Consider the following 25,260-nt stretch of genomic DNA (forward strand, 5'->3'; position numbering starts at 1 on the left):
TGTCAAAGTTTTCTGCTTTCGTTACACTGGGTGCTAGGGCTGGCTCAACTTCTTGGGAAAGTGTTAGCAAATATCTGGGCTTTTAAGGGGTGGCAAGGACAAGTTGTCGACGCGAGGAGGGGGAGCTTCTCAAACTCGGACTTGCCATCGTCTAATGGTAAGTTTCTACTGATAGAGCACTTCTAAACACCAGGCACTGGGCCGCCCATCTCCAGACAGTGTAGTCTAGCAGGAAAGTGCATGGGCCTGGGAGCCAGACTGTCCAGGTTTAAATTCCTCTGTGTCATGCACGGGATCGTGGTAGTACCTGCTTCCTAGAGTTCTTGTGCTGATTTCTTGAGATTAAGGTAGATAAAATGCTTAGAACACTACCTGGCATACAAGGAGACGTCATTTAGTGTAAGCTGTGATTAGAGACTCCTTAAAAAGAATTCTTATCTCTATTTCCCACAGGGTTAACTAAGGTTTAGAGAAGTTAAGTGACTTACCCAAGGTCACACAACTAGTTTAGAGGCAGATCCAAGGTCAAACCCAGGTCTCCCTGACTCCACATGCCTTCCTCATTCTATTCTGTTAAACCTCACACTGGAAGCTTGGCTGGGGGTACAGGGAGTATATACTCATATTCTTTTTTTCTTTGAGATGGAGCCTCGCTTTGTCTCCCAGGCTGGCATGCGGTGGCACAATCTCAGCAATTCTCCTGCCTCAGCCTCCTGGGTAGCTGGGATTACAGGCAGATGCCACCATGCCCAGCTAATTTTTTTTTTTCTGTTTTTAGTAGAGACCAGGTTTCACCATGTTGGCCAGGCTGGTCTCAAACTCCTGACTTCAGGTGACCCGCCCGCCTCAGCCTCCCAAAGTGCTAGGATTACAGGAGTGAGCCACCGCACCTGACTCCTTATTCTTGACCAAAGAGCTTGGTGAACAAGTGTCTCCCTCTTGGACTGACCCATTGTTTTAATGGGGATACCCATGGAGCAGTGGAGTGGGAAGAAACCTTCTCAGCCTGATGAATCTTGGCCCTCCAAGAAAGAGTGGACATGAGGGCAGCACTTCACCCTCAAAGCTTCAGTCTCAGGACAACGGGGAATTCCTTCTCAGTACTAGCCAGGGATTAGAGAGATTCACTCTGTGTTTCCCTTTTCCCCTGAATGTCTAACAGTAGTTTGGGAAATGCTGACTCATAGCTCAGTCATTCCCTTTCAACCCTGTAACTCTGATGATGGCCCAGCCCACCAGGGTCTCCCGGTCTCGCCTACCTCTGTGGTCCCCACTGACCCCCTGCTCGCTGCCTTCCACAGCTGGTGGAGATCATTCTGTTCTGCTTGCTGCTCTACTTCTACAAGGAGAAGAACGCCAACAACATTGTCGTGATTCTTCTCTTGGTGGCGTTACTCGGTAAGTTGGCATTTAGATGATTGAGTTTTGCCACCACCAAGAAGCACCAAATGGAGATGTGGGTTTTGTTTGCAGAGCTTTGGCCCCTGGACACAGAAGCTGCTTGAGACTGGCTCAGGTTGTTCTGTCTCCATCAGTGGCTCTGGGGAGCTGAGTCCCTGCTGACTGGAGACAAACTCCTGTCCTCCAGGAGCCTCCAATCTAAAGGGAGAAAATAGCAGTAAACGACTAGCCAAATTCATAGGTTATGTAAGTTTGGGCAATAACAATTCCAATGAGGAAGAATTAAGCAGAGTGAGGATGAGGTGAGTTACGTTGTTTCAGAGATGGCAGAAGTAGAACACGCCCCAGTGATTGGGCCCTGAAAAGATCCATGCAAAACCTACCAGAGCTTAGGAATTCATTCTGGATTCAAAGATGGGTGCTGTGGAAGAGATAGCTCCTGAATCACCTTGAGGCTGGAACTGCATATTAATTTTTCCTTTTTTTCCCTTTTTTTTTTTTTGAGACAGTCTCACTCTGTCACCCAGGCTGGAGTGCAGTGGTACAATCATAGCTCACAGTAGCTTTGACCTCCTGGCCTCAAGTGATCCCCCTGCTTCAGCCTCCCAAAGTGCCAGGATTACAGGCATGAGCCACTGTGCCTGGCTAGAACTGTATATAATTTTATAGCTAAATAGAGCTGTGGGGAATCCATCCTTCCTGAGAAGGAGAAGCGGACAGAGGTGGAGGAGCAGGCTGGTGTCAGGGCTGGTGGAGCCTGCTGCCGCGCTGGTCTTGTGTCTCAGGCCTCAGGCTAGTGACCCTCGCTCCTTAAGCCGCACCGTCCACTTCTCTAAAGGGGGGTATGAGAACATCCAAGTCACAGAAGGGAGTAGGGGTTAAATGAGATGTGCACAGGTGCCTAATATGTGCATGTACATTTTTCTTCCAACCTTCCTACTGTGCACTTTTCTTCCAACCTCCCTACTGTGCACCCTACCACGGCCACAAGCCATCAGCCAAATAGATATCTGTCACTGAAGACAGGGTTTCATTAATTAATTTTTTAACAGCTCTATTGAGATATAATTTACATACCATAAAGTTCACCTGTTTAAAGTTTACAATTCAGTGGTTTTTAGTATTTCATAGAGTTGTGAAACCATCATCCTAATCTAATTTTAAAACATTTTGTCACCCAAAAAGAAATCCTGTGCCTATTAGCAATCACTCCCTGTTCCCCTTTTCCCAGCCCCAGGCAACCACTAAGCTACCTTCTGTCCCTGTAGATTTGCCTTTTTGAACTCCTTCATAAATAAAGTCATATGCTTTGTGGCCTGTTGTGACTGGCTTCTTTCACTGAGCATGATGATTCTGAGGTTCACCCACGTCATAGCATGAATCAGTCCTTCATTCCTCAATGACTTTGTTTTCAAAGTGGATGGGAAGGATCACGGCCCTGAAACATCCTCTCCTCTTACGTAGGAAGGCCAGAAGGTTCTGAGGCCATTGGCCGATCCCCTTCTCACTAAGGAGGACTCCCTGATGACAAGTGCTTAAGTGGCTGCCGGTGTTTGGAAACTGTAGCCTAATGGGTGAGGAGCCGGAGAGACACTGTGGGCGGGGGTGGGTATTGGCAGGAGAAAGCGAAATAAACCAAAGCTGAAGAATAGGAAAGCAAAGCAGAGCAGCTGGGACCAGGACTTCACTTGGACCTCTCTTGGGGGCTGTCTCTAACTCCTGTTTGGCAGGGCAGTCTGATGGTCTGTAGTTAGAAGCCGTTTCTGAACAGTAGGGTAGAGCGAGGGTCTCCACAGGGAGGTGAGCAGGATGCTCCGCTGGGTACACAGAATATTAGAACTTCAATCATTTTTTCTCTGCCTTTTAATTTATACTCCTGTACAAATTTTATAACGTGCATACCATTTAAGTACAGGGTCACATGACTTTAATTTGAAAATAAGTACATACATATTGGAAATGTTTGCACATATGCACAGGGGTGTGCCTTCCAAAACACTGGAGAAATGTTTTTAAAAATACAAGCAACCAGCTGGGTGCGGTGGCTCACGCCTGCAATCCCAGCTCTTAGGGAGACAGAGGTGGGAGGATAGCTTGAGCCCAGGAGTTCAAGACCTGCCTGGGCAATATCGCGAGACCTTGTTCTCCGCAAAAAGGAAAAAAAAAATACAACAACAACAAAAAAATACAAGTGACTGAGCACTAAAAACCCCAACAACTCCTAAGCTGTTTACACAGCACATGTTTTTCCTGTGGTTGCTATGAGACTGGTGAGTTCATTGATCTACTCAGGGATCCTTTTGGCCATAGTGCTGGGCACTTTGAGCCTCAGAGAACTGAACTTACTGCCCATGCTTGGCAGTTTAGAAGTGACATCTAGGATTCCCTTCAGGAGTTTGGCTTTCCTCCCTCCTTTAGGGTGTAGTCAGCACAGAGCATGGGAGTCCACGGGAGAGGTGCACACGAGACCCAGTGCAAACGGTGTTTGTCACCATGCAAACTACCAGTTTGACTCTGTTCCTGTTCCCTCCCCTCTGTCTCCCCAAGTCCTTTGGGGTTATAGACTGGCTTTCCGGACGTAACTCTCTGCATTTCCCTGAGGCTCCTCACTCGCCCTTGTCTCCCATCTGCAGGCTCCATGACGGTGGTGACAGTCAAGGCTGTGGCCGGGATGCTTGTCTTGTCCATTCAAGGGAACCTGCAGCTTGACTACCCCATCTTCTACGTGATGTTCGTGTGCATGGTGGCAACCGCCGTCTATCAGGCTGCGTGAGTTACAAATCCTTTTCCTGCTGGGCCCCACCATTCAGGCTGCTTCTCTTTTGGGGGCCTGATGACGTATGCCGTGAAGCTACAAGGAGGGCCGGACATGCCACAGGGCCTGGCATCCAGCGTGGAGAGAGGAGCTACTAATTTGCTGAGTTGTCACCTGGAGGGTCACTCAAAAGATGAAGCACAGTGACCCACGCCTATAATCCCAGCTCTTTGGGAGGCTGAGGTGTGTGGGTCACTTGAGGCCAGGAGTTTGAGACTAGCCTGGCCAACATGGTAAAATCCTGTCTTTATTAAAAATAAAAAAAAAAAAAAATTAGCTGGGCATGGTGGCACATGCCTGTAGTCCTAGCTACTCAGGAAGCTGAGGCACAAGAATTAAAAAATAAAAAAAGAAATATGAAGCCAGCAGTGGATGGGTTTTTCCCTGCTGCCTCAGAATGTGAGATTTGTTTTGTTTTGTTTTGTTTTGAGGTGGAGGCTCATTCTGTTGCCCAGGCTGGAGTGCAGTGGTGCCATCTCGGCTCACTGTAACCTCCGCCTCTGGGGTTCAAGTGAGTCTCCTGCCTCAGCCTCCCAAGTAGCTGGGACTACAGGTGTGTGCCACCACACCCGGCTAATTTTTATATTTTTAGTAGAGATGGGATTTCACATTGTGGGCCAGGCTAGTCTCAAACTCCTAACCTCAAGTGATCTGCCCACCTTGGCCTCCCAAAGTACTGGGATTACAGGCATGAGCCACCACACCTGGCCAGAATGTGAGAAATTTGTGGTTGGAGGCAGACTTAGTTCCCATCTTCTCTGGGGCAGGTGATCATCTCAGGGGCCTCGGAAGCATGGCCATGCCTAGGACGCACCTGCTTGTCTTCTGGGTTGGAAAGAAAAGTTGTCATTTCTTGCCTTCAATATATCACCTCCAAATCTTCCTGAGTGGAAGGCAAAGTACCCCCTCCTCTTCCTAAGCATGAAGTTAAATAAAAGGCAGCAGCCTGAGGACAGGGCCTGTGTCTTGTTTGCGTTTGAGTCCTGGAGCCCAACAGAGGGCCTGGGAAGAGGAGAGGCTCTAGGAATGTTGTAGGTGACAAAACCTGTGTAGGTACACAGGACTCACCAGCACACGAGGCTGATTCAGCCTGGAAAGCTCAGGCTCAGACTCAAGGTCCACCAGCTACATGGCCTCCAGGGACCATAGGAGCAGCTGCTGCTGGCCCAGTGTTTGGTGTGAGCCCAGCTCTTTTCTCAGTGCTTTATGGAACCAGCTCATTTGGTCCTTACAACACTCCTTTGACATAGAGGATATTATCCCCACTTTGCATATGAGGAACTGAGGCAGAGAGGGTAAGAGGCTAGGAAGTGGCAGAGCTGAGATCTGAACCCAGGTGTCTGGCTCCCCAGCCCATGCCCTCACCGCTCTGCTCTGCTGCTGCCTACTCAGCTTCTCCAAGACTCAGATTCTTCACCTGCTAATGAGAACAACAGTCCGTACTTAAGAGAATCACATGAAGCTCTTAGGAGAACGGAGAACGTCTCTAGGGAAATGCCCAGTAAACATGAGCTGCTTCTATGATTATTGGCCTTGCTATTGTTATTTTGGTTATTATTATTTTTGGTCCCACTACAACAATTGCAGTCATCACCAGGGAGCCCCTGCCAGTCCAAGGCCCTGCGCTGAGCACTCCAGGTGTCACAAACATGGCTCAGATGCCCCCGCCCACTCCTAAGGAGCTACTCATTCACTAACCAGTGCAGCCCACTGAGGGTGCTCAGCACCCAGGGACGGTGAGGGTAGTCACTCACTGCCCTCAGGCATTCACAGCCCTGGCTGGGGGACAGCCAGTGAACAAACTAGTACAGCCAAGCTGCATGCAGTGGCTCACACCTGTAATCCCAGCTACTCAGGAGGCTGAGGCAGGAGGAGCATTTGAGCCCAGTAGTGAGAGGCTGTGGTGAGCTATCACTGTGCCACTGCACTCCAGCCCAGGCCACAAAGCGAAGTAAAAAAATAAAAGCAATTGAGTGGTGAGCATGGTGTAAGCAACTATGCAGAGAAAGGGCGAAGAATATCTTCCAAAATTGGGGTATTTTTTATCATAGATGGAGTGATTAGGAAGGACCCTAATTTTCTCTTTTTCCTATGTTTATTGCAGTGATCACATTATTTTCAAATTAGAAAGAAATGTTGTTGAAAAGAATAATAACACTAGGCAGAACGTGATTAGGGCTATAAGAGTTTCTGGGGGCAGGGGTATAAGAGATGCAGGAATGGCTCTTTTTAGTGGGGTGGGGATACAGGGGGGTGAGGAGAAGGGCATTTCAGGTGACAGGAACCATGCGGCCAAAGATGTGAGACCATGATGGCATGGCTCAGTTGGGAAATGGGGATGGGCCTTAGCTGTGTGTCTAGGGGAAGAGTGGGAATCAAGCATGGACCCCAGACCAGGGATACACAGTGCCCTGTAACATGAGGGTGGCATCTTTAGAAACCCAAGGAACGTTCCTAAATGTATCATCTTCATATTTCAAACCAAACTCTACGGTTGTCAGCTCTTAGCCTTTCCAACATCTCCACAGCCCACTGACTGGAGTGCTTTTGTTTTGAAGGTTTTTGAGTCAAGCCTCACAGATGTATGACTCCTCTTTGATTGCCAGTGTGGGCTACATTCTGTCCACAACCATTGCTATCACAGCAGGTAAGGGTGGTCCATTGCTAGATTTCTGTCTTCTACTTTAGCAGCAGGGTATTATCCCAGGGTGGAGAGAGGCTGATTCTGCTGACTCGTTCTCCCCATAGAGTGGTGTATGGGTTCATGGAGAATGTGCAGGATTTCCAGACAGAGAGACCCAGGTTTGTATCCACACCTGCACAGACACACATCAGCTCTGCAAACATCACTTAACCTCTCTGAGCCTCAGCTCCACATTCATACAATGGGAGTGATAACACTTACCTCCGAGAATTGTAATAGGAATGATCCAAATGTGCCCTATGTCATACTGTGTGTACTTTCACAAGTTTTGCTATCTTCTAACTCCACAACCCCCACTGGCTAAGTGACCACACATCTCTTCTATATAATTTTAGAGATCATGAATATGTATAGCATTGCAACATCATTGATGCTCAATAAGTGATCATTAGCATTACAGCCCCCTTTTCCTCTATTTCACCTCTAATTTTTTTTCATTTTCTTTCTGTAGTGGCCTTAGAGGCTGCAATCATATAAAGCTGTTTGTTTGTTTAAATGGCACGATAGGTAACTGAAATCTTCAGAGTAAAAAATCCAGTAAGAACTAAGTGCTTTCCTTTGATGAAAGCCTGGTTGTAAAGCCCTATGCTCTGCGCAGCACTTAAGACAAGTGGTGCCGCCGTTCCTGTCTACACAGGAGGAACACACAAGGCACACAGCTTCCAGGGCTCATGCTGTGAACAGCACCAGGGGCCATGAGGCATTGACCCAGAGCAGCCAGAAGCCATAAGCTAAGTCATGGTCAAGAAGCTTGGTCAAGAAGCGTGAAGTCCAGTCAAGGTTGAAAGGAATCACAAACACCATGGTTGAGTGAGAACACAAGTCAAGGCAGGGAATCAGGAGCTCAGGAATACAGCTGGAGGCCTGTGTGGGTGAGATGATTCCAGACAAAGGCTGGCTCAGGGCAGAGGCAGTAGGCCCACCCCACGCCCATACCACAGGAGTAGACCCACAGACTTGGCATCTACTGGCCATACGTGGTTAGAAAGCTCTAACAACATAAGCACAAAGCCTTGTTTATCCATCTTAAGAAAGATGGAGGGGAGACGATTGCAGGCACAAACTGGTAAATAGGGTCTGTGGTTTAGTTAGTAAGTGTTGATTGTCGTTTTCCTGCTTTGATTATGCACTGTGGTTATGGAAGACATGACTGGGGAAAGCTGGAGGAAGAGTGCATGGGGACTCTACACCATTTTTGTGAGTCTAATATTATCCCCCAATGTAAGTTAAGAAACATGGAGATCAGAGGGGCCTAAGGTGGAAAAAAGTTGACAACCTGATCCCCTAAATGGCTTTTATTCCATTCTTCTTGTAAGGCACAGTCATAATAAGTTTTGATCGTTTTGGTTTCCTAAAGGGAAGAGAGCTTAGCCAAATCCTAGACAGACTTGCAGATGGGTGACTTGAAAACAGCTCAGCGGTATTTTCTATGATTTGCGCTGCAGGTGCAATATTTTACCTGGATTTCATCGGGGAGGATGTGCTGCACATCTGCATGTTTGCACTGGGGTGAGTCCTGTCCTGCTTGCCGGCCGCAAGATGTTGTGTGTAGAATTCCAAGCAGGTTGCCCCGCTCTCTATTGCTCTCTTATTGCTACAGCTGCCCCATCCTTTAGAGTCAGAGGAGCTGTGGGGTTTGGGAGCTTTCTCCCCAGAGGTGAGCATTTTCTTCCTCTAAGGGCTTTATCTTCCCCTTTCTTCTCTTTTGGACTCTAATCTCTTTGGCATTTCTCAAATATCACATTTTGACACATGAAAAGTCTCTCAGCCTCACCTCGGATCTAAGAAATGCATATTGAAGCCACATGAGATACCATCGTTTTGCAAAAACTAACAGGATTAATAGTATTCCACATTGGCAAGAGGATGAGGAGGCCAGCCCACTACCACACTGTTAGCATACTTTAATGTGGGAGGAAAATTTAACAACAGCAACAAAAATCCAAACAAGCATACTTTTTGATACAGTATTCCATTCTAATCATTTATCTTGGAAAAAATGCTTCAACAGGGATGCAAAGACACATGTATGGGGCTATTTATTAATTTTTAAATTAGTTGTATAAGCAAACAATTGAAAATAATAGAGGCCGGGCGTGGTGGCTCAAGCCTGTAATCCCAGCACTTTGGGAGGCCGAGACGGGCGGATCACGAGGTCAGGAAATCAAGACCATACTGGCTAACACGGTGAAACCCCGTCTCTACTAAAAAATACAAAAAACTAGCCGGGCGAGGTGGTGGGCGCCTGTAGTCCCAGCTACACAGGAGGCTGAGGCAGGAGAATGGCGTAAACCCAGGAGGCGGAGCTTGCAGTGAGCTGAGATCCAGCCACTGCACTCCAGCCCGGGCGACAGAGCGAAACTCCATCTCAAAAAAAAAAAAAAAAAAAAGAAAGAAAATAATAGAAATGCTCAGCAGTAGAATACAGGTGTTAAAAAATTATGCCATATCTAGATAATAGCGTGCCATGCTGCCATTTTGAAAACTTGAGGCCAGTCCATAGGTGCTGACACAGAAAAAAATTAGCCAGGTATGGTAGCAGGCACCTGTAATCCTAGCTACTCGGGAGGCTGAGGCAGGAGGATCACTTGAACCTGGTAGGCAGAGGTTGCGTGAGCTGAGATCGTGCCACTGGACTTCAACCTAGGCAACAGAGTGAGACTCTATCTCAAAAAGAGATCAAAATAAAAAATAAAAAAAGAAGATGAATCTTAACATTTTATCAAATGAAAGGAACCAGACATAAAAGAGTACATAGTGTATGATTTAACTTACATGAATTAAAGAACAGACTAATTTCATCCATGGTGAGAGAAGTCAGGATAGTGGGGAAGGGCTGGCATGAAATGGAAAGGGGCCCAGGAAAACTTTCTGAGGGGGATGGAAGTATTTTCTGTCTTGACTGGGTGATGATTCCACAAGTAAAATCCATTCATCTAGACATCTAGGGTTGGTGCATTTTGCTGCTTGTAAATGATACCTTAATGTTTAGAAAGTATGCTTGTTTATGTAAGCTATAGGAAAAAGGGAAAAAACAAAGCAAAACAAAAAATAACCTGGGAGGCTATACACCTGCCTGGCCGAGTGAGACCAAGAGTACACGGACTCTCCAATTTTTGTTGATTTTTACTATCTATACTTCAGTAGTGATTGAAACGAATGACTTCAATTAAAAAAAAAACAAGTTTTAAAAGGCAAGGTTCCGAGAATCCTGATTAAATGGAAGTGAAGAGCCATGAGAAGCTCGCCCAGGAGAGTCTAATTTATTCTGATTACAGCTCATGGAGAGTGTAGGGCATGTGAGGCCACTCCAGCTATTGTTATTCAACTTGCATCTGCCCCTGCTGATCCCAGGCTGGCAGCCTCTCAGGGCTCCTTGGGCGGTGAGCCTTCCTCCGCAGCCTGCAAGCCTTTTTACCTCTTTCGCATCACCTGAGCCTGAAAGTGTGTCCCTCCCTGACCTTGCTCCTGGCCTTATTTCTCTTCCTGTCTTATCTCCATTCCTCAGGTGCCTCATCGCGTTCCTGGGCGTCTTCTTAATCACGCGTAACAGGAAGAAGGCCATTCCATTTGAGCCCTATATTTCCATGGATGCCATGCCAGGTAAGGTTAAAGCCCCGTGGGTCTAGCTGACCATCCATGTAGAATGACTGCACTTCCTGTTTAAAAAGAGACAACCAACTGCTGTGCTGTGCCTTTATCGTGTGACTGTTCTCTCACTGTCTTTTTTCTTTTCTTTTTTTTTTTTAATCTTGTGCAAAAGGGTAGGCAACGGCTGAGGCACCTCAGTTGGTTTTGAGCACATCTTGCCAGTTCCGTGTCTATTTGGGGATCTTTTAAAGAAAATTCTGATTCATACTCATTATAATTAGGATCTGCAGCCCCAGGCTTCATGCCTGCAAATGGAAAAATCCATTCATCTAGTTGGAATGAAATGATCAGAGAGGGGAAGGAAAATGAGTGGAATGAAATTAAAATATTATAATCTCACTCGCTGGATGCCACAAGGGAGTAGATCATTCTGGAAAGCCTAATTTCATAGCGAGCTAAGGATTCATACTGAGAAACACGAATGTAAATGCCTGTAAGCCCTGACAGTAACATAAACATGTGAATCAGCCAAATACTGCCCAGCAGGGAGTGGTGGGACCTGTGGAGGACTGGAGAGTGCCTGTCTAGCCTAAAGGAATTCAGATTAGAAAAGTTAAGACATTGGACCAACCTCAGATTTGCTGACCTAAACTCTGTAGGTTGCTGGTGACCATTAGCTTTCGCACTTAACTCAACATTTTAATTTTATTTATACAAGATGGAACTGTCTCTAAAACATAATCTCCTGTCCTTCATTAACACAATCTCATGAACAAAATATAAACACATTGATGGTCTAGAGGACTGCTTACTCAAGAGGTTTTCATGCTGTAACCCTGTGATGCAGGTGTGTTCTCAGGGCTGACTGGTGTGCCCCTACATTAAATGGCCCCAGGGTTTATGTGTGTACTTTTTATATTAGTTCCTCCTCTCTTGTTATTAAGCTGTTGTCTGTCCTTCTTGCTGTAGCCAGCCTGCCTGAGTATAGCAACTCAATGTCAATGCGCTCCTTCAGCCCAACTTGTTCAAATTACAAATAAAATCAAAATGAAGGAGCTCTGAGTTGGGGGCCTAAGATTTCTACTAGGAGTTAAGTGCATGAGCTTTGGTGCATGAACTTTTTAAACGTCTAATCTGGCTGCTCAGATTCCTTTTTTGCTAACTTCCTTGTTTCTCGGCTGTGTTCCGGATAGATGAGGGCGCTGGATAGCTGAATTCCAGATAGGTGAGGTGTCAACTCTGTGTGTGCAAGTATGTGTATGTATACGTGTGTTTGTGTGTTTATAAACTATGTATGTGTATATATCAATATCAGTATTTGTGTGTGTAGATAGATAGATAGATAGATAGATAGATAGATAGATAGATAGATGTATTTTCTGGTGGAAAACAGAAGGTAACCTAAGGTAATCTTAGATATCAACATTCTGTGGTCTGTTTGTGGGTGTGGCTCTCAGCTTTTTCTTTGTACCTTGCGACCAGTGGGAAGTCAGCTGTTGAATCAGGGAGACCCTGCCCTTGCAGTGGCTTGTCAGGACACTTCCGATTGTAGGTGTTCTGTCCTGTGAAGAGCGTGGGCTTGGAGTTCAGATGACCTGGATTCAAATCCCAGCTCTACCAGCTTCCTGCTGTGTGACCTTCCAAGGCCCCTCATCCTCACTTGTAACTGGGATTCCTTCTTTCAGGCTAGTGGTCATATGTGTAAAGGCCTCTTGCGCGGTGTCTGGGACATGGTAGATGCCTGGTTACATTTGGTTTCACTTCCCTTTTGCTTTAAAAACCTTTGCAAGTTTCACACATTTGTTTGACCTGGTGGCAGGTAGAACATGCAGAATAAAACTGCTGAACAGTCTCAGCCTAAACAGAGGTGCTTTTCCAGCCACTTGGTTTCCCTGGTCAGCATTAGGACCTTGCCTTTTGTCTACCTAGATTCGTATCTTCACAACAGACAACTGCTGTTCAAGAGGTATTCAAATTCCAGAAATGTACCACATCACTATTTGGAGAGCCTTTGAGTAATTCATGCACCTGAAAGACTTCTTAAAAATGAGAACGAGAAATAGCCCCTGACCTCCAGGAGCTGGCCTGGCACTCTCAGCCGGGCCTTGGCCCTCTCCTGTTGAGCAGACACAATGTCACAGAACATCAACAGCAAGCAAGGCCACTCTGCAGCTGTGACAGATCAGGACACAAGCAGGTGGAATGGGAAGAAAAGGGTTTTTTTCCTAAAATTAAAAATAAATAAATAAATAAATAAAAGAACACAAACAGGACTACTCTGCTATCCTGTCTAAACACAGACAAAAAATGGACATTGTCCAAATCATGAAAAACACCAAACATCCCTCTTACCTGGCTGTGAGAGACAGCCACTTCTTTACCAGTCACAGCTTTAGCTCCAGTCTAGTCATCCTCTAGATAAAAACTAAGATCCCCAATGACGGAATTAGCCCTGCTTCCTGACAGCATCCAACCCAAAGCAAAGCCTCACTTCCTTGAACTCACCCCAAAATCACCTAGTCCAAGCCAACCCCACAATAACTCCTTTCTAACCCCCTCCACCTCTCACATTGCAATGTGTCAATAAACCCACATTTGTTAGACTGGAGGTGTATTCCCGTTGGTCTTTGGCTGGAGGGCATTGACAAAATCCAAAAGGTAAACCAGGCCTGTTAAGCCAACTCTCTTGCCTGAGGACAGGCACCTCCTCAGCTCTTCCACTTCCCTCTTCTGCCCTCCCCCAAAATCCAAACCACAGACTCTTAAACTGTGCCCTTCAAAGAACCATCAGTTAAGTCTTACGCAATAGGGAGCCGAAGGGCCTTTCACGGACTAGGTCTTCCCCGGCCGTTTGCAGAGTGGATAAGAGCACAGGCTCTGGTGGCAGATCCCACCTCGGTCTCTCATTAGCTGTGTGACCCTGGGCAAGTTACTTCATCTCTCTGAATCTCTTTCCAGAATATGAGGACAGTAGTTCATCTCTGTCATTGGATTGTTTGGAGATTAAGTGCGGGTACATAGGGAAGCCACACAGCATTCAGTTAAGAGTATGGACTTCTGAGTTGAAAGCCCCGAGTTTGGACCCTGGCACTGCCTCTTACTAGCTGTGTGATCTCAGGCAAATTACGTGCGTCATTTCTGCTGCTTCGTTTTCCTTATCAGTCATCCTGAGGATCAAATGAGATAGAACTTTGTAACTATTTGGAACAGTATCTGCCACCAATTAAATACTCAATACACATAACCATTGTCATTGCTATTATTGTTACCGTTACTATTTAAAGTGCTTAGCCCAGTCGGGTGTCGTAGCTCACACGTGTAATCCCAGCTATGGGAGACTGAGGCAGGAGAATCATTTGAGCCCCAGGTGTTCAAGACTAGTCTGGAAAACATAGACTCTGCCTTTAAAAAGAAAGTCCTTTAGCCCAGTGCTCAGGGCATATTAAATAGTTAGATGTCAGCTGTTATTATCATCATAGTTTCATTGCATTCAAATTCTTATGACTCGGCCTGAAGGCAGAATTTGAAGAGTCTTAATTCCCTGGCAGGAAAAGTTGGCCTCAAAAGTAACTGGCCTGGCGAAACGGCTCACACCTGTAATCCCAACACTTTGGGAGGTGGGGCAGGTGGATCACTTCAGCCCAAAAGTTTGAGACCAGCCTGGGCAACATGGTGAAACCCCATCTCTACCAAAACAACACAAAAATTAGCTGGACATGGTGGCATGCACCTGTAGCACCAGCCACTCGGGAGGGAAGCTGATATGGGAGGATCGTTTGAGCCCCAGAGGGTGAGGCAGCAGTGAGCCAAGATCGTTCCACTGCACTCTAGCCTGGGCGACAGAGCAAGACCCTGTCTCAATAAATAAATAAATGAACAAACAAACAAAACACGTCCCTCCTGACCTGACTAGGGGAATTGTAGGACAAAGATAAAGGAATTAAAGATTAAAGGCTTTGCCCTCAAATGTAAATAGGAATCCCTTGTCAAAGTACCCAGAAGTAATAATAAGCAAATCTCACCTTCCCCTATATGTGTAGCAGGGACTTTAAAGTTAAAGGCCAAGATGCTCCCTCTGGGCATCATGATGCATCTGTCACCTTCAGGTGCCCATGCACAAAAATTACTCTCTTTCCTCGACAGTGTAACAGAGTTTCCTGAATCCTGATTTAATTCAGCAGTGAAGCGTTGGCATCTACCATGTTCAAAGCACAGTGCTAGTTCCATTCCACCTGGGGCCCACACCGACATTCCCACCTCACTTTAGGCCAACTGAGGGTTCCTCCTGACAGCAGCTGGTCTGTGTGCATATTTCCTGAAGATTCATCTCTTGTTGCTTAGCAACCGTAATAGTTCCCGTGTGTATTTGTGGGTGTTCTCTTTTAAATCTAAAGCATTCGGGAAATTGACAATGCACATGATTAGCTGCTGAGCACTATAATTAGTCTGTGGCAGGATAGAGGGAGATGCGGCCTCCTTGGCCCCCTTACCACGTAATGATTTGGGGAAAATGGATTTCATTTCAGGTATGCAGAACATGCACGATAAAGGGATGACTGTCCAGCCTGACCTCAAAGCTTCTTTTTCCTATGGGGCTCTGGAAAACAATGACAACATTTCTGAGATCTACGCTCCTGCCACACTGCCAGTCATGCAAGAAGAGCACGGCTCCAGAAGTGCCTCTGGGGTCCCCTACCGAGTCCTAGAGCACACCAAGAAGGAATGAGACTCGCCTCCCTCTATGTATAACTGTCCCCACCAGGCTGACAGCGGTTCAACCCTGAATCCTAAAACCTTTCAAGTCTCATTTTGTTTTTAACTGAGAACGCTATGGATGATGATCTCAGAAAGCCTTTGTCCCTGGGAAAGGATGCGTTATCTTGGTCTTGGAAATTTCAGATGATGAGGGTGGGGGGATGGAAGCATTATTCCAGGTGGGCGGGATAGAATCCAGCTTCTGCCTGGATTAGCCCAGCAGGATTTGGAAAGCCTTTCTGCCATCCTTGAGGATGGTAACTGAGCTTCCTCCGACAGTGACCAAAGGTTGCTGTATCCTTCAGAGCTAAGACAAGACGGAGAGTCTGCTGTTAATTCTCAAATCCAGCGAAAGGCTGGACACCTCTAAATCTCGTCTTCCTCCACCTCACGTGCATGCCTGATCTCTCCCCAACACTCCTGGTGCCGTATCTGTGATAGCACTTGTGCTGCCTTCACATGGCAGGCTGGGCCAACCCTGGGTGGAAGGTTCTGCCATTTGTGTTTCAGAAATGTACATCTGCCTTCCAGTCATCTGTGCCCTTCTAGGGAAGATGTGCTTGATATGTTCAAATTGGATCTACTCTGAAAACGAATTTGATTTTGGTCCTGTGAGGACTACTTGTTTGTCTGCCTCCTGCCCCCAAAGGAATTAGGAAGTTAGGAGAAGGGGAAGAATAAGGAGGCTAGGAGAGGGTGATGATGCTTCAGCCCATTAAGGAAGAAAAGTCCCCCTTACTCTTACAAAAGGTGATTTCACCACTTAAAAAGGGATAGGTAGAAAATCTGGCCATCTTATGTGTTATTTTTTCCTGCATACCAGTGCCCCCTGGAAAGGTGGGGATGCTCATTTCAGAGACAGCCTCTTCACCTGTCCTCCGTCTCTCCATTACAGAGCCACAAGCCAAGCTCAAGTTACTGGTTAATTTCCTTGAAGTCAATAGAGACTCTCTGGGTCCTCATCCCCACGCATGTATGTCTGGAAGAAGCAAGCGTTCTCAAAAACAGGGCTGTTGCTTTCTTCCTGGCTGCCTATGTGACTGTCCTCCCCTAGACTGATGGTGTACTTTGAGAGGCGCAGAGAAAGGTTTGCAGACTTTAGTGGGCATAAGGATCCCCTAGAAGTGTGTGTAAAATGCAGATTCCTGCACCCCAACTGCAGACACTCTTAAGTGTGACTGGAGTGGGGCCCAGGGGTCTGCATTCTTAACTGGTACCACCAGTGACTCTGCTACGATGCCACAATCCTGAGAGTTCACACCTGGAAAGCTTAAGAATTTAAAAAGATGTTCTGCTAAAACCCTCAGGGCCCCATGCAACCTTGCCAGAAAGTTTCCTCCCTAGGGTTCCTTTGGAAGGTTAAATAATCCCCATAGGATCTGTGGCATTCTCCATCCAGTGAATACTACTTAGAGCTACACTCACCGCTTCCCTAGACAGCCTTTAATAGGCATGATAACAGTGTTAATAGACCAGTGTGACAGATCACTTATCTTTGTGGATTGTGCTTAATGCTGATTTAGTACTGATTTAATACCTTGACTTCAAAAACATCTGTTGTCTGTGATAACCACTTCTGTATTGTGTCTTAACCACTTCTGTATTGTGTGGTCTTAACTATCTAAGGCGGCAGCGGGCAGTGGACTCCCTTCCCTTAGGATGGGGATCAACTCAATTCAACAAGATTTATAAGGCATTTACTATGTGCTAAGCATTTGGAAGACCCAAGCTACAAAGATAAGACATAGTTCCCGCCCTCCAGGCCAGCAGAGGGAGGCACAAATACCCAGGAATCTCTGATGGGTGTGAAGTGCGGTCGTGGGCCACAGAAAATGACCATCATGGAGACCCTGTCAAAGTTCGGACCCTGAGCCCAAAGGGGTATTCAGAAGTGGAGATGATTTTGGTCCCACTCATAGATGGGTGGCAAATCTGAGATTTGTATAAAGCATATGAAAGTAGGGTGATCACCCCCGAGGCAGAGGGGCCAGCATTTGCAAAGGCACAGAGATAAGAGGAGCAGGGCAAAGAAAGGAGAGCCAGGGACGGTGGTGGGAGACGAATCTCAAAGCTAAGTAGTGGAAGCTGTGCACAGTGGCTCACGCCTGTAATCCCAGCACTTTGGGAGGCCAAGGCTGGAGGATCACTTGAGCCCAGGAGTTTTATATCAGCCTGGGCAACATAGTAAGACCTTATCTCTGCTAAAAATTAAAAAAAAAAAATTAGTTGGGTGTGGTGGGGCATGCCTGTGATCCTAGCTACTCAGGAGGCTGAGGTGGGAGGATTGCTAGAGCCCAGGAAGCCAAGGGTACAGTGAGCCATGATCATGCTGCTGCACTCCAACCTGGGTGACAATGAGACCATGTCTCAAAAAAAAAAAAAAAAAAAGGATAAGCAGTGGAGGCCGAATCATGGAAAGTCTTGAATACCTGGCTAAGGAGTTTAAAGTGTATCCAAGAGGACATGGGAGCCATTGATGGTTCATGAGGAAGAGAAGGGCAGGATCAGCCCTGATGGAAAAGGAGGGCTTGTTCATTGTGGAGGAAGAATCAGAAGGGGGAATGAGTTACCTTCTCCGAGCCCACAAGAACAAAAAACAAAAAGCAGAAATTAAAATCAGGTTTTGCTATTTGTGTATTCCTCCTTTCCCAAATGATTTTTCTAAAGCTGGGAGTGGGGGCAGGAAGGAGAAAGAGAAGGTGAGCAGGGAGGCTATTTCAATGTGTCAAACCCAGGTGATCAGTAATAATTTGGGCATATATACGCTCCGAAACTTGCTCTGCCCCCCTCCTTCCCTTGCTTTTGGTATGGGCCTTTTAGCCTTGGGCCAGCCGGCTTTCTTGAGATGAGTAAATAAAGTGCACTGTAATTTCAGGTCGGCTGTGGATCATGGGATCCTGCAGATCCAGGAACTGCTGCTGAGGCCTGGGAAGCTCCCTTGCCTGAGGGTTTGGGGCAGTGGCGTCATCCCACCAAGCTGAGCCTTGAAAGGGCTGAGCAGAAAGTTAAATGGTGGTTTCCTGAGTGGAAGCCACACGTAGGTCACTTGAGTAGTCAGGAAGCACAGCTGATGTGAAGGCTAGTTCCTCCCTATCGTTGTCCTGTGGTATAAATGGACTGTCTGCTGATGGCCATACGCAGCACTGGCTGTTAGGATGGGGGAGGGGTGCATCAGGTTTCCACTCATAGCCCTGGTTCGTTATTGTTACTCACGGCTCTGACGTCCCCAAGTCTTCTTGAATGTTGCAAGCAATGTTAAATATCACACCTCGGTCTCCTTCCGAGCAGCCCAGGTCCCTAAAGCAAGGTCACCAAACTTGGGTTAAACTTCAGTTGCTGTCACATCAAGGTTCAGGTTATACAGATCTTGTAGTGTGGAGCTGAATTCTGGGTAGAGAAGGGAGAGCTGACTCTCCATTGCTTTTCTAGTGGAAACCAGCCAGTTTGACGGCGCTGCGCGGGTACAGGACTCCATCAAGCTAGTGTTGGGGAACCAGCCCGGCATGTTCCGACACTGGCTGATAGGCAGACAAAAGGTTACTTGTGTGTTTCTCTGAGAAGCGGTGTAAATGAAGTCACCTTAGAATATATTCTGTGCGGATGCTTATATTTTGTTAACTTCACGACTTATGGCATGTCTTATTTTTCAAAAAAAAAAAAGTACTAGGTGTGAATAACATTATGAAGTGGTATTTAATTAAAAATCCATGCAGTGACAGCTGAGTTCGTGTCTTATGTTTGGCTAATACTTCCTAGAATTATCTAGAACAGACTGTCTAGTAGAACTTTCTGTGATGACGGAAGTGTTCTGTGTCTGTGCTGCCCAACATGGTAGCCACTCTCGACATGTGGCTGTTGAATACTTTAAATGTGGCTAGTGCAACCAAGGAACTGAATGTTTAATTTCATCTAATTACATTTCCATATAGCTCGTACATTAACAGTACAGATCTAGAGATGCCCATAATTGCAGTTGAGGCTCACTTGCACTTCCCCTGCAACCCTGCAACCCTCACCGTGGTTAAAACTACAGACTCTCGGCTGGGCACAATGGCTCATGCCTGTAATCCTAGCACTACGGGAGGCTGAGGCGGGCAGACCACCTGAGGTCGGGAGTTCAAGACCAGCCTGACCAACATGGAGAAACCCCGTCTCTACTAAAAATATAAAATTGGCGGTGCATGGTGGCACATGCCTATAATTCCGGCTACTCAGGAGGCTGAAGCAAGGAGAGTCCCTTGAACCTGGGAGGTGGAGGTTGCGGTAAGCCAAGATTGCACCATTGCACTCCAGCCTGGGCAACAAGAATGAACAAGAATGAAACTCCATCTCAAAAAAAAAAAAAAAAAATGCACAGACTCTCTGTGTACACTGCTTGGGTTTGATTCCTGGCTCTCTCACTTGTTAGCTGTGTAGCATTGGGCAAGTTACTTAACCTCTCTGTGCCTCATCTGTGAAACAGGAATAACAGCATTATTAACGATTGTTTTAGGATTGGATGGATTAATAGATGTAAAGTCTTGGAACTATATTGAGCATCCCATCAAGGCATTGTATTATATTGAAACAATGGGTTTTTTTCCTCTTTGTTCTTTTTTAAATTATATAATGAACACTTTTGATCTTAAGTATTTCCAAGCACATATGTCTCTTCATTCTGAGTTTCCAATTTACAAAGGCAGATATAGTATGGTACCTATATATTTATTGGTATAATCACAAAAATACAGAGTCATACAGACATATATTAAGCACTTACTGTATGCCAAATGATATATTAAGACCTCATATTTACATCTCATTTCTCCTTTATAACAGTTCCACAAGGTAAATTTTAATCATATCCTTTTATGATGAAGAAACTGAGACTGGCTGGGCATGGTGGCTCATGCCTGTAGTGCCAACACTTTGGGACACCAAGGTAGGAGAATCACTTGAGCTCAGCAGTTTGAGACCAGCACAACATAGCAAGACCCCGTCTCTACTTAAAAATAATAATAATAATAAAAATTAGCAGGCATGGTGGTGTGCACCTATAGTCCCAGCTACTCAGGAGGCTGAGGCGAGAGGATTGCTTGATCCCAGGAGACTGAGGCTGCAGTGAGCCATGATTGTACCTGTGCACTCCAGCCTGGGCCACACAGCAAGACCCTATCTCAAAGAGAAAAGAAATTGAGACTCAGGTCTCAGAACTGGTGAACAGCAGAGCCAGTATTTGAACCCAGGACTGCCTGACTCCAGAACCTGAGCTCTTCCCTCTACTGTGCTGCCTTTCCTGGTGTGGGCAAGTGGGATTTTAGTGGGAGTAAGGTCTGCCATGGGTTAGGACATCACCTCTGGCCCAGTTTCAAGGGAAGGTGTGAACTTGAAGGACAGAAGCTCATTAGCTGAGTCTCTGGGGACCACGTTTGCAATGGTCCCACCTGCTAGCCAGATGAGTGAATAAAATTCAGTCTATCAGCCAGGCGCAGGGGCTCACACCTGTAATCCCAGCACTTTGGGAGGCCGAGGCAGGCAGATCACAAGATCAAGAGATCGAGATCATCCTGGCTAACACGGTGAAACCCCGTCTCTACTAAATTTACAAAAATTATCTGGGCGTGGTGGTGCACGCCTGTAGTCCCAGCTACTTGGGAGGCTGAGGCAGGAGAACCGCTTGAACCCGGGAGGCAGAGGTTGCAGTGAGCCAAGATTGAGCCACTGCACTCCAGCCTGGGTGACAGAGCAAGGCTCCATCTCAAAAAAAAAAAAAAAAAAAAAAATTCAGTCTGTCACAGAGCTGGAGGGAATTTTAGAATCATCCACAACTCTCAGACTTTATTTCATGAAACAGTACAATTTTAAAATAGAGATTGACAAAGAGTTACTTTTTATAGTTAATCTTGTTCTCATTAATTTTTTGCTGCTTATTCAGTTGTTATTTTTATTAGATTTTACTTTCTGGTTTCATGAAATAATAAAGTATTGAGATTGATATTGGCAAAAGGTTATGTCGTTAATCTTGTTCTCATTAATTTTTTTGTTTATTCAGTTTATATTTTACTTTTTGGTTTCATGAAATAAAAATTTTTAAGTAAATAGAGATTGGCAAAAGGCTACTAACTCTTTCTGTAGCTAATCTTGTTCTCTTTAATATTTCTTATTAGTTTCACTACAAAATCAGCTTTCTTTGTTCAAACAAACAGTAAAAAGGGAAACAAAGTCCAAGGCTTGCTTAAGAAAAAGATGATGTTTGGTGCAGCAGCACCGTGTTCTGTCATGACCTTATTAAATGTCAAAATGCACCAAGCAGAATATTAAAATTAAATTATAAAGCAAATGCAAGCCAAGAAACAAACATTTTCCCATTGTGATGCTGTAAGGTATTCAGGTAGGAGCATAGTTCTGTGAAAGCTGCCGAGGTGTAAAGAGAGAAGATTCACATGGCAGCGAGCGCATTGCTTTTTGCCTTCTCCAGCTTATACTGAAATGTGAGGCACTCTGGATGGAAACTTTGATGCACTTAATTCTCAGGATGACTTTTTAAGAAGTTAAAAGACACAAAAAACCCAGAAAGCCCTATCTTTAACTCTCCAGTTTGTCTTTTAAACAACAACATCAGAAATACAGCTATGCGGTTGTCCCTACATTCTGATCTTACAAAGCTCAGCTGTGTAGGTGTCCTGGGATGATTCAGGAAACTAGATAGCAATCTCTTATATTGTCTTATAATTATGAAAATATCTTCTATCAAAATTGTCAAGTCACAAATGTCTCTTCATATGAGTGAGACTAAGCATCTTTGCATATGTTCATGTTCGTGTACTTTTTTTTTTTTTTTTCCTGAGACGGAGTTTTGTTCTTGTCGCCCAGGCTGGAGTACAATGGTGTGATCTTGGCTCACTGCAACCTCCACCTCCCAGGTTCAAGCGATTCTCCTGCCTCAGCCTCCCGAGTAGCTGGGATTACAGGTGTGCACCACCATGCCTGGCTAATTTTTGTATTTTTAGTAAAGACAGGGTTTCACCATGTTGGTCAGGCTGGTCTCAAACTCCTAACCTCAGATGATCTACCCGCCCTGGCCTCCCAAAGTGCAGAGATTACAGGCATGAGCCACCACGCCCGGCCACTATTTGTTGTGTTTTTTTTTTTTTTTTTGTAAATTGTCCATATGCTTTGCTCACCATTCTGTGGTTGTTTTGGTTTCTTATTGATTTGAAAGTGCTCTTTGGTATCAATTAACCTTTTCTTTGTGATAACACCTACAATTATTTCCCCCCAGTTTGTTACTTGCCTTTTGATTTGCTTGTAGTATTTATTTTTACTATGAAAAGACTTTTTCTTCTGTGTTTTTTGTTTTACATATAATTATTTCTATATAAATGTTATTTACTTATATAAATATTTGCATTACATAATTGAATGTCTTTTCTTTTATAGCTTCTGGATTTTGAATCATAGTTTGAAAGGTCTAACTTATTCCAAGATTATAAAAGAATTCCCCATGTCATCTTTGAGTCTTTTTAGGGTTTTTTTGTTGTTATTGTTGTTGTTGTTTTTAAATATTGGACTTACTAGACAATAGTCTGGTTGTGTGTTTACATCTGAAAGCCACTTGGAGTTTATTCTGGTGCACAGTTCAAGGTATGGATCCAACTTTATTCTGCTGAGATAGCTACCAAGCTAGGCCAATACCATTTATAGAATAGTCCAGCTGTGCCCTAAAGAATTGGATGCCACTTCTATAATACACTAAATATCTATGTTTTTGGGACTTGCCATTCTGTTCCATTGGTCTGCCTGTACATTCACCAGTAATACTGTGTCAATTATCGAGGCTTTCCAATATGTTTTCAAATCTGTTTGGACAAGTCTCAGCTCCTTGCTCTTGTTCAAACTTATGTTGTCAAATCAGAATATAGAAAGGAAAAAAAAAAATACTCTACTATCCTGTCATTTCGTTTAAAAAAGACATTAACACCAAAACAGTAAGAAGAGCAAAATCCCAGATAGTAATCCTTTAAACAGAATGATTTAGCTTTATGAAAAATGTCAGACATTGTCATTATTTGCCTGTTTTGCTGCAGGCCGATAAGATGAGAGCAGCATTGCAGAGCCACGCTTGGTCTTGGTACCGGTGTAAGGAGAGGGAGGGCCACAAAGAGGATGTCACTGGCTCGTCAGTTGCAGGCACAGAACTTGAACTCAGGTCTTATGATCTCTGGTCTTTTCCTCTTAACACCTCCTATATCCTAGGTCCACTACCCTTTACTGAGCTTTCACTCTGGGCAGGCACTTTACATGCATTATGCATTTCCTTCTCACAACAGCCCCACGAGGAAGCTGTTCAACCCCTGTTATATGATACACATGTGGAAACGAAGGTTCAGGGAAGTTCAGTAATTTGCCCAGGGCCACCTGGTGGGTAAGTGGAAGAGCCTGGATTCAAACCTACATATGACTGACTTCAAAGTCTGTATTTTAAAAAATTTTTCAGTCCATTATGGATCAATAGACAATTATTCTAAATTCTTTATTTTTATTTATTTTTTGCACAGAATGAAACTTCCTTAGGTTCTGAGTAGCACGACAGCTATTAGCTTGTCAATCTTCATAAACTCCCTGGGCCAGGCCATCTGTCCTTTCATTGATAGTGTATCATGTCTTTTACTTTTTTCTTTTTATTTTATTTTATTTTATTTTATTTTTTTTTATGAGACGGAGTTTCGCTCTTGTTGCCCAGGCTGGAATGCAATGGTGCGATCTCGGCTCACTGCAACCTCTGCTTCCTGGGTTCAAGCAATTCTCCTGCCTTAGCCTCCCAAGTAGCTGAGATTACAGGCTTCCGTCACCACACCTGGCTAATTTTTGTATTTTAGTAGAGACAGGGTTTCACCATGTTGGTCAGGCTGGTCTCGAACCCTTGACCTCAGGTGATTCACCTACCTCTGCCTCCCAAAGTGCCGGGATTATAGGCATGAGCCACTGTGCCCAGCATGTATCATTTCTTTATTTTATTTATTTTGAGACAGGGTCTCACTCTGTTGCCCACACTAGAGAGCAGTAGTGTGATCACAGCTCACTGCAGCCTCGACTTCCCAGGCTCAAGTGATCCTGCCACTTCAGCCTCCTGTGTAGCTGGGATTACAGGAGGCACCACCATGCCCAGCTAATTTAAAAATTTTTTTGTAGAGACGGGATTTGCTATGTTGCCCAAGTTGGACTCGAACTCCTAAACTCCCGCAGTCTGCCTGCCTTGGCCTCCCAAAGTGTGGGATTACAGGCATGAGCCACTCTGCCTGGCCCAGGAATGTATCATTTCTTAGGCAGTCATGTCCATCAGGGTCAAGTCAGGAGACAGAAGCCACAGCAGTTATTGGAACAGAAAATTTAACATAAATAATTGTTAACTAGGGTTGGATGCAGTGGCTTATGCCTGTAATCCTAGCACTTTGGGAGGCTGAGTGGGGAGGATTGCTTGAGCTCAGGAGTTCAAGACCAGCCTGGGCAACATAGTGAGACCCTATCTCTACAATAAATACATACATAATTGTTAACTAGGTATACATTTTTTTCACAAGGTAGCTGAAAGGGCAAAAGAGGGCTAAGGTATTGTGGAGAGAGCACTGTCAGAAGCCGCCACCCTTAGGGCTGGGGGAAGACAGGTAACAGGTTGGAATCATTAAAATGCAGGTGCCTGGAGGAGGGGCCCTGTGGAGCTGAAACTCAAGCAGTGAGGAGGCAGCCTCACTAGCTGATGCTGTCTCAGCTTAGAGGAGAGGCCCTATAAAAAGGACACCCAGGCCGGGAGTGGTGACTCATGCCTGTCATCCTAGCACTTTGGGAGGCCGAGGTGGGCAGATCACCCAAGGTCAGGAGTTCAAGACCAGCCTGGCCAAGATGGTGAAACCCCATCTCCACTAAAAATACAAAAATCAGCCAGGCGTGGTGGTACATGCCTGTAGTCCCAGCTACTTGGGAGGCTGAGGCAGGAGAATTGCTTGAACCCGGGAGG

The 25,260-nt window shown here is 45.4% G+C and overlaps 1 protein-coding gene across 2 annotated transcripts in view; it reads left to right on the plus strand.

Moving 5' to 3' along the window:
- Positions 1–18,989, plus strand: part of NIPAL3 (NIPA-like domain containing 3) — a 56,754-nt gene extending 37,765 nt beyond the window's left edge. Inside the window, exons 7-12 of one of the 2 annotated variants that reach the window (XM_011977864.1) lie at positions 1,302–1,398; positions 4,035–4,170; positions 6,775–6,863; positions 8,366–8,429; positions 10,429–10,523; positions 15,038–18,982. In XM_011977864.1, the coding sequence (XP_011833254.1) occupies positions 1,302–1,398; positions 4,035–4,170; positions 6,775–6,863; positions 8,366–8,429; positions 10,429–10,523; positions 15,038–15,237 (681 nt within the window). In that variant the 3' untranslated portion in view covers positions 15,238–18,982. Of the gene's footprint in view, positions 1–1,301; positions 1,399–4,034; positions 4,171–6,774; positions 6,864–8,365; positions 8,430–10,428; positions 10,524–15,037 lie in introns of both variants that reach the window. The other variant, XM_011977865.1, reaches the window with a different exon arrangement.
- Positions 18,990–25,260: the final 6,271 nt, after the last annotated feature.

Source organism: Mandrillus leucophaeus, unplaced genomic scaffold (assembly GCF_000951045.1).
Source record: "Mandrillus leucophaeus isolate KB7577 unplaced genomic scaffold, Mleu.le_1.0 Scaffold185, whole genome shotgun sequence".
Classification (NCBI taxonomy): domain Eukaryota; kingdom Metazoa; phylum Chordata; class Mammalia; order Primates; family Cercopithecidae; genus Mandrillus; species Mandrillus leucophaeus.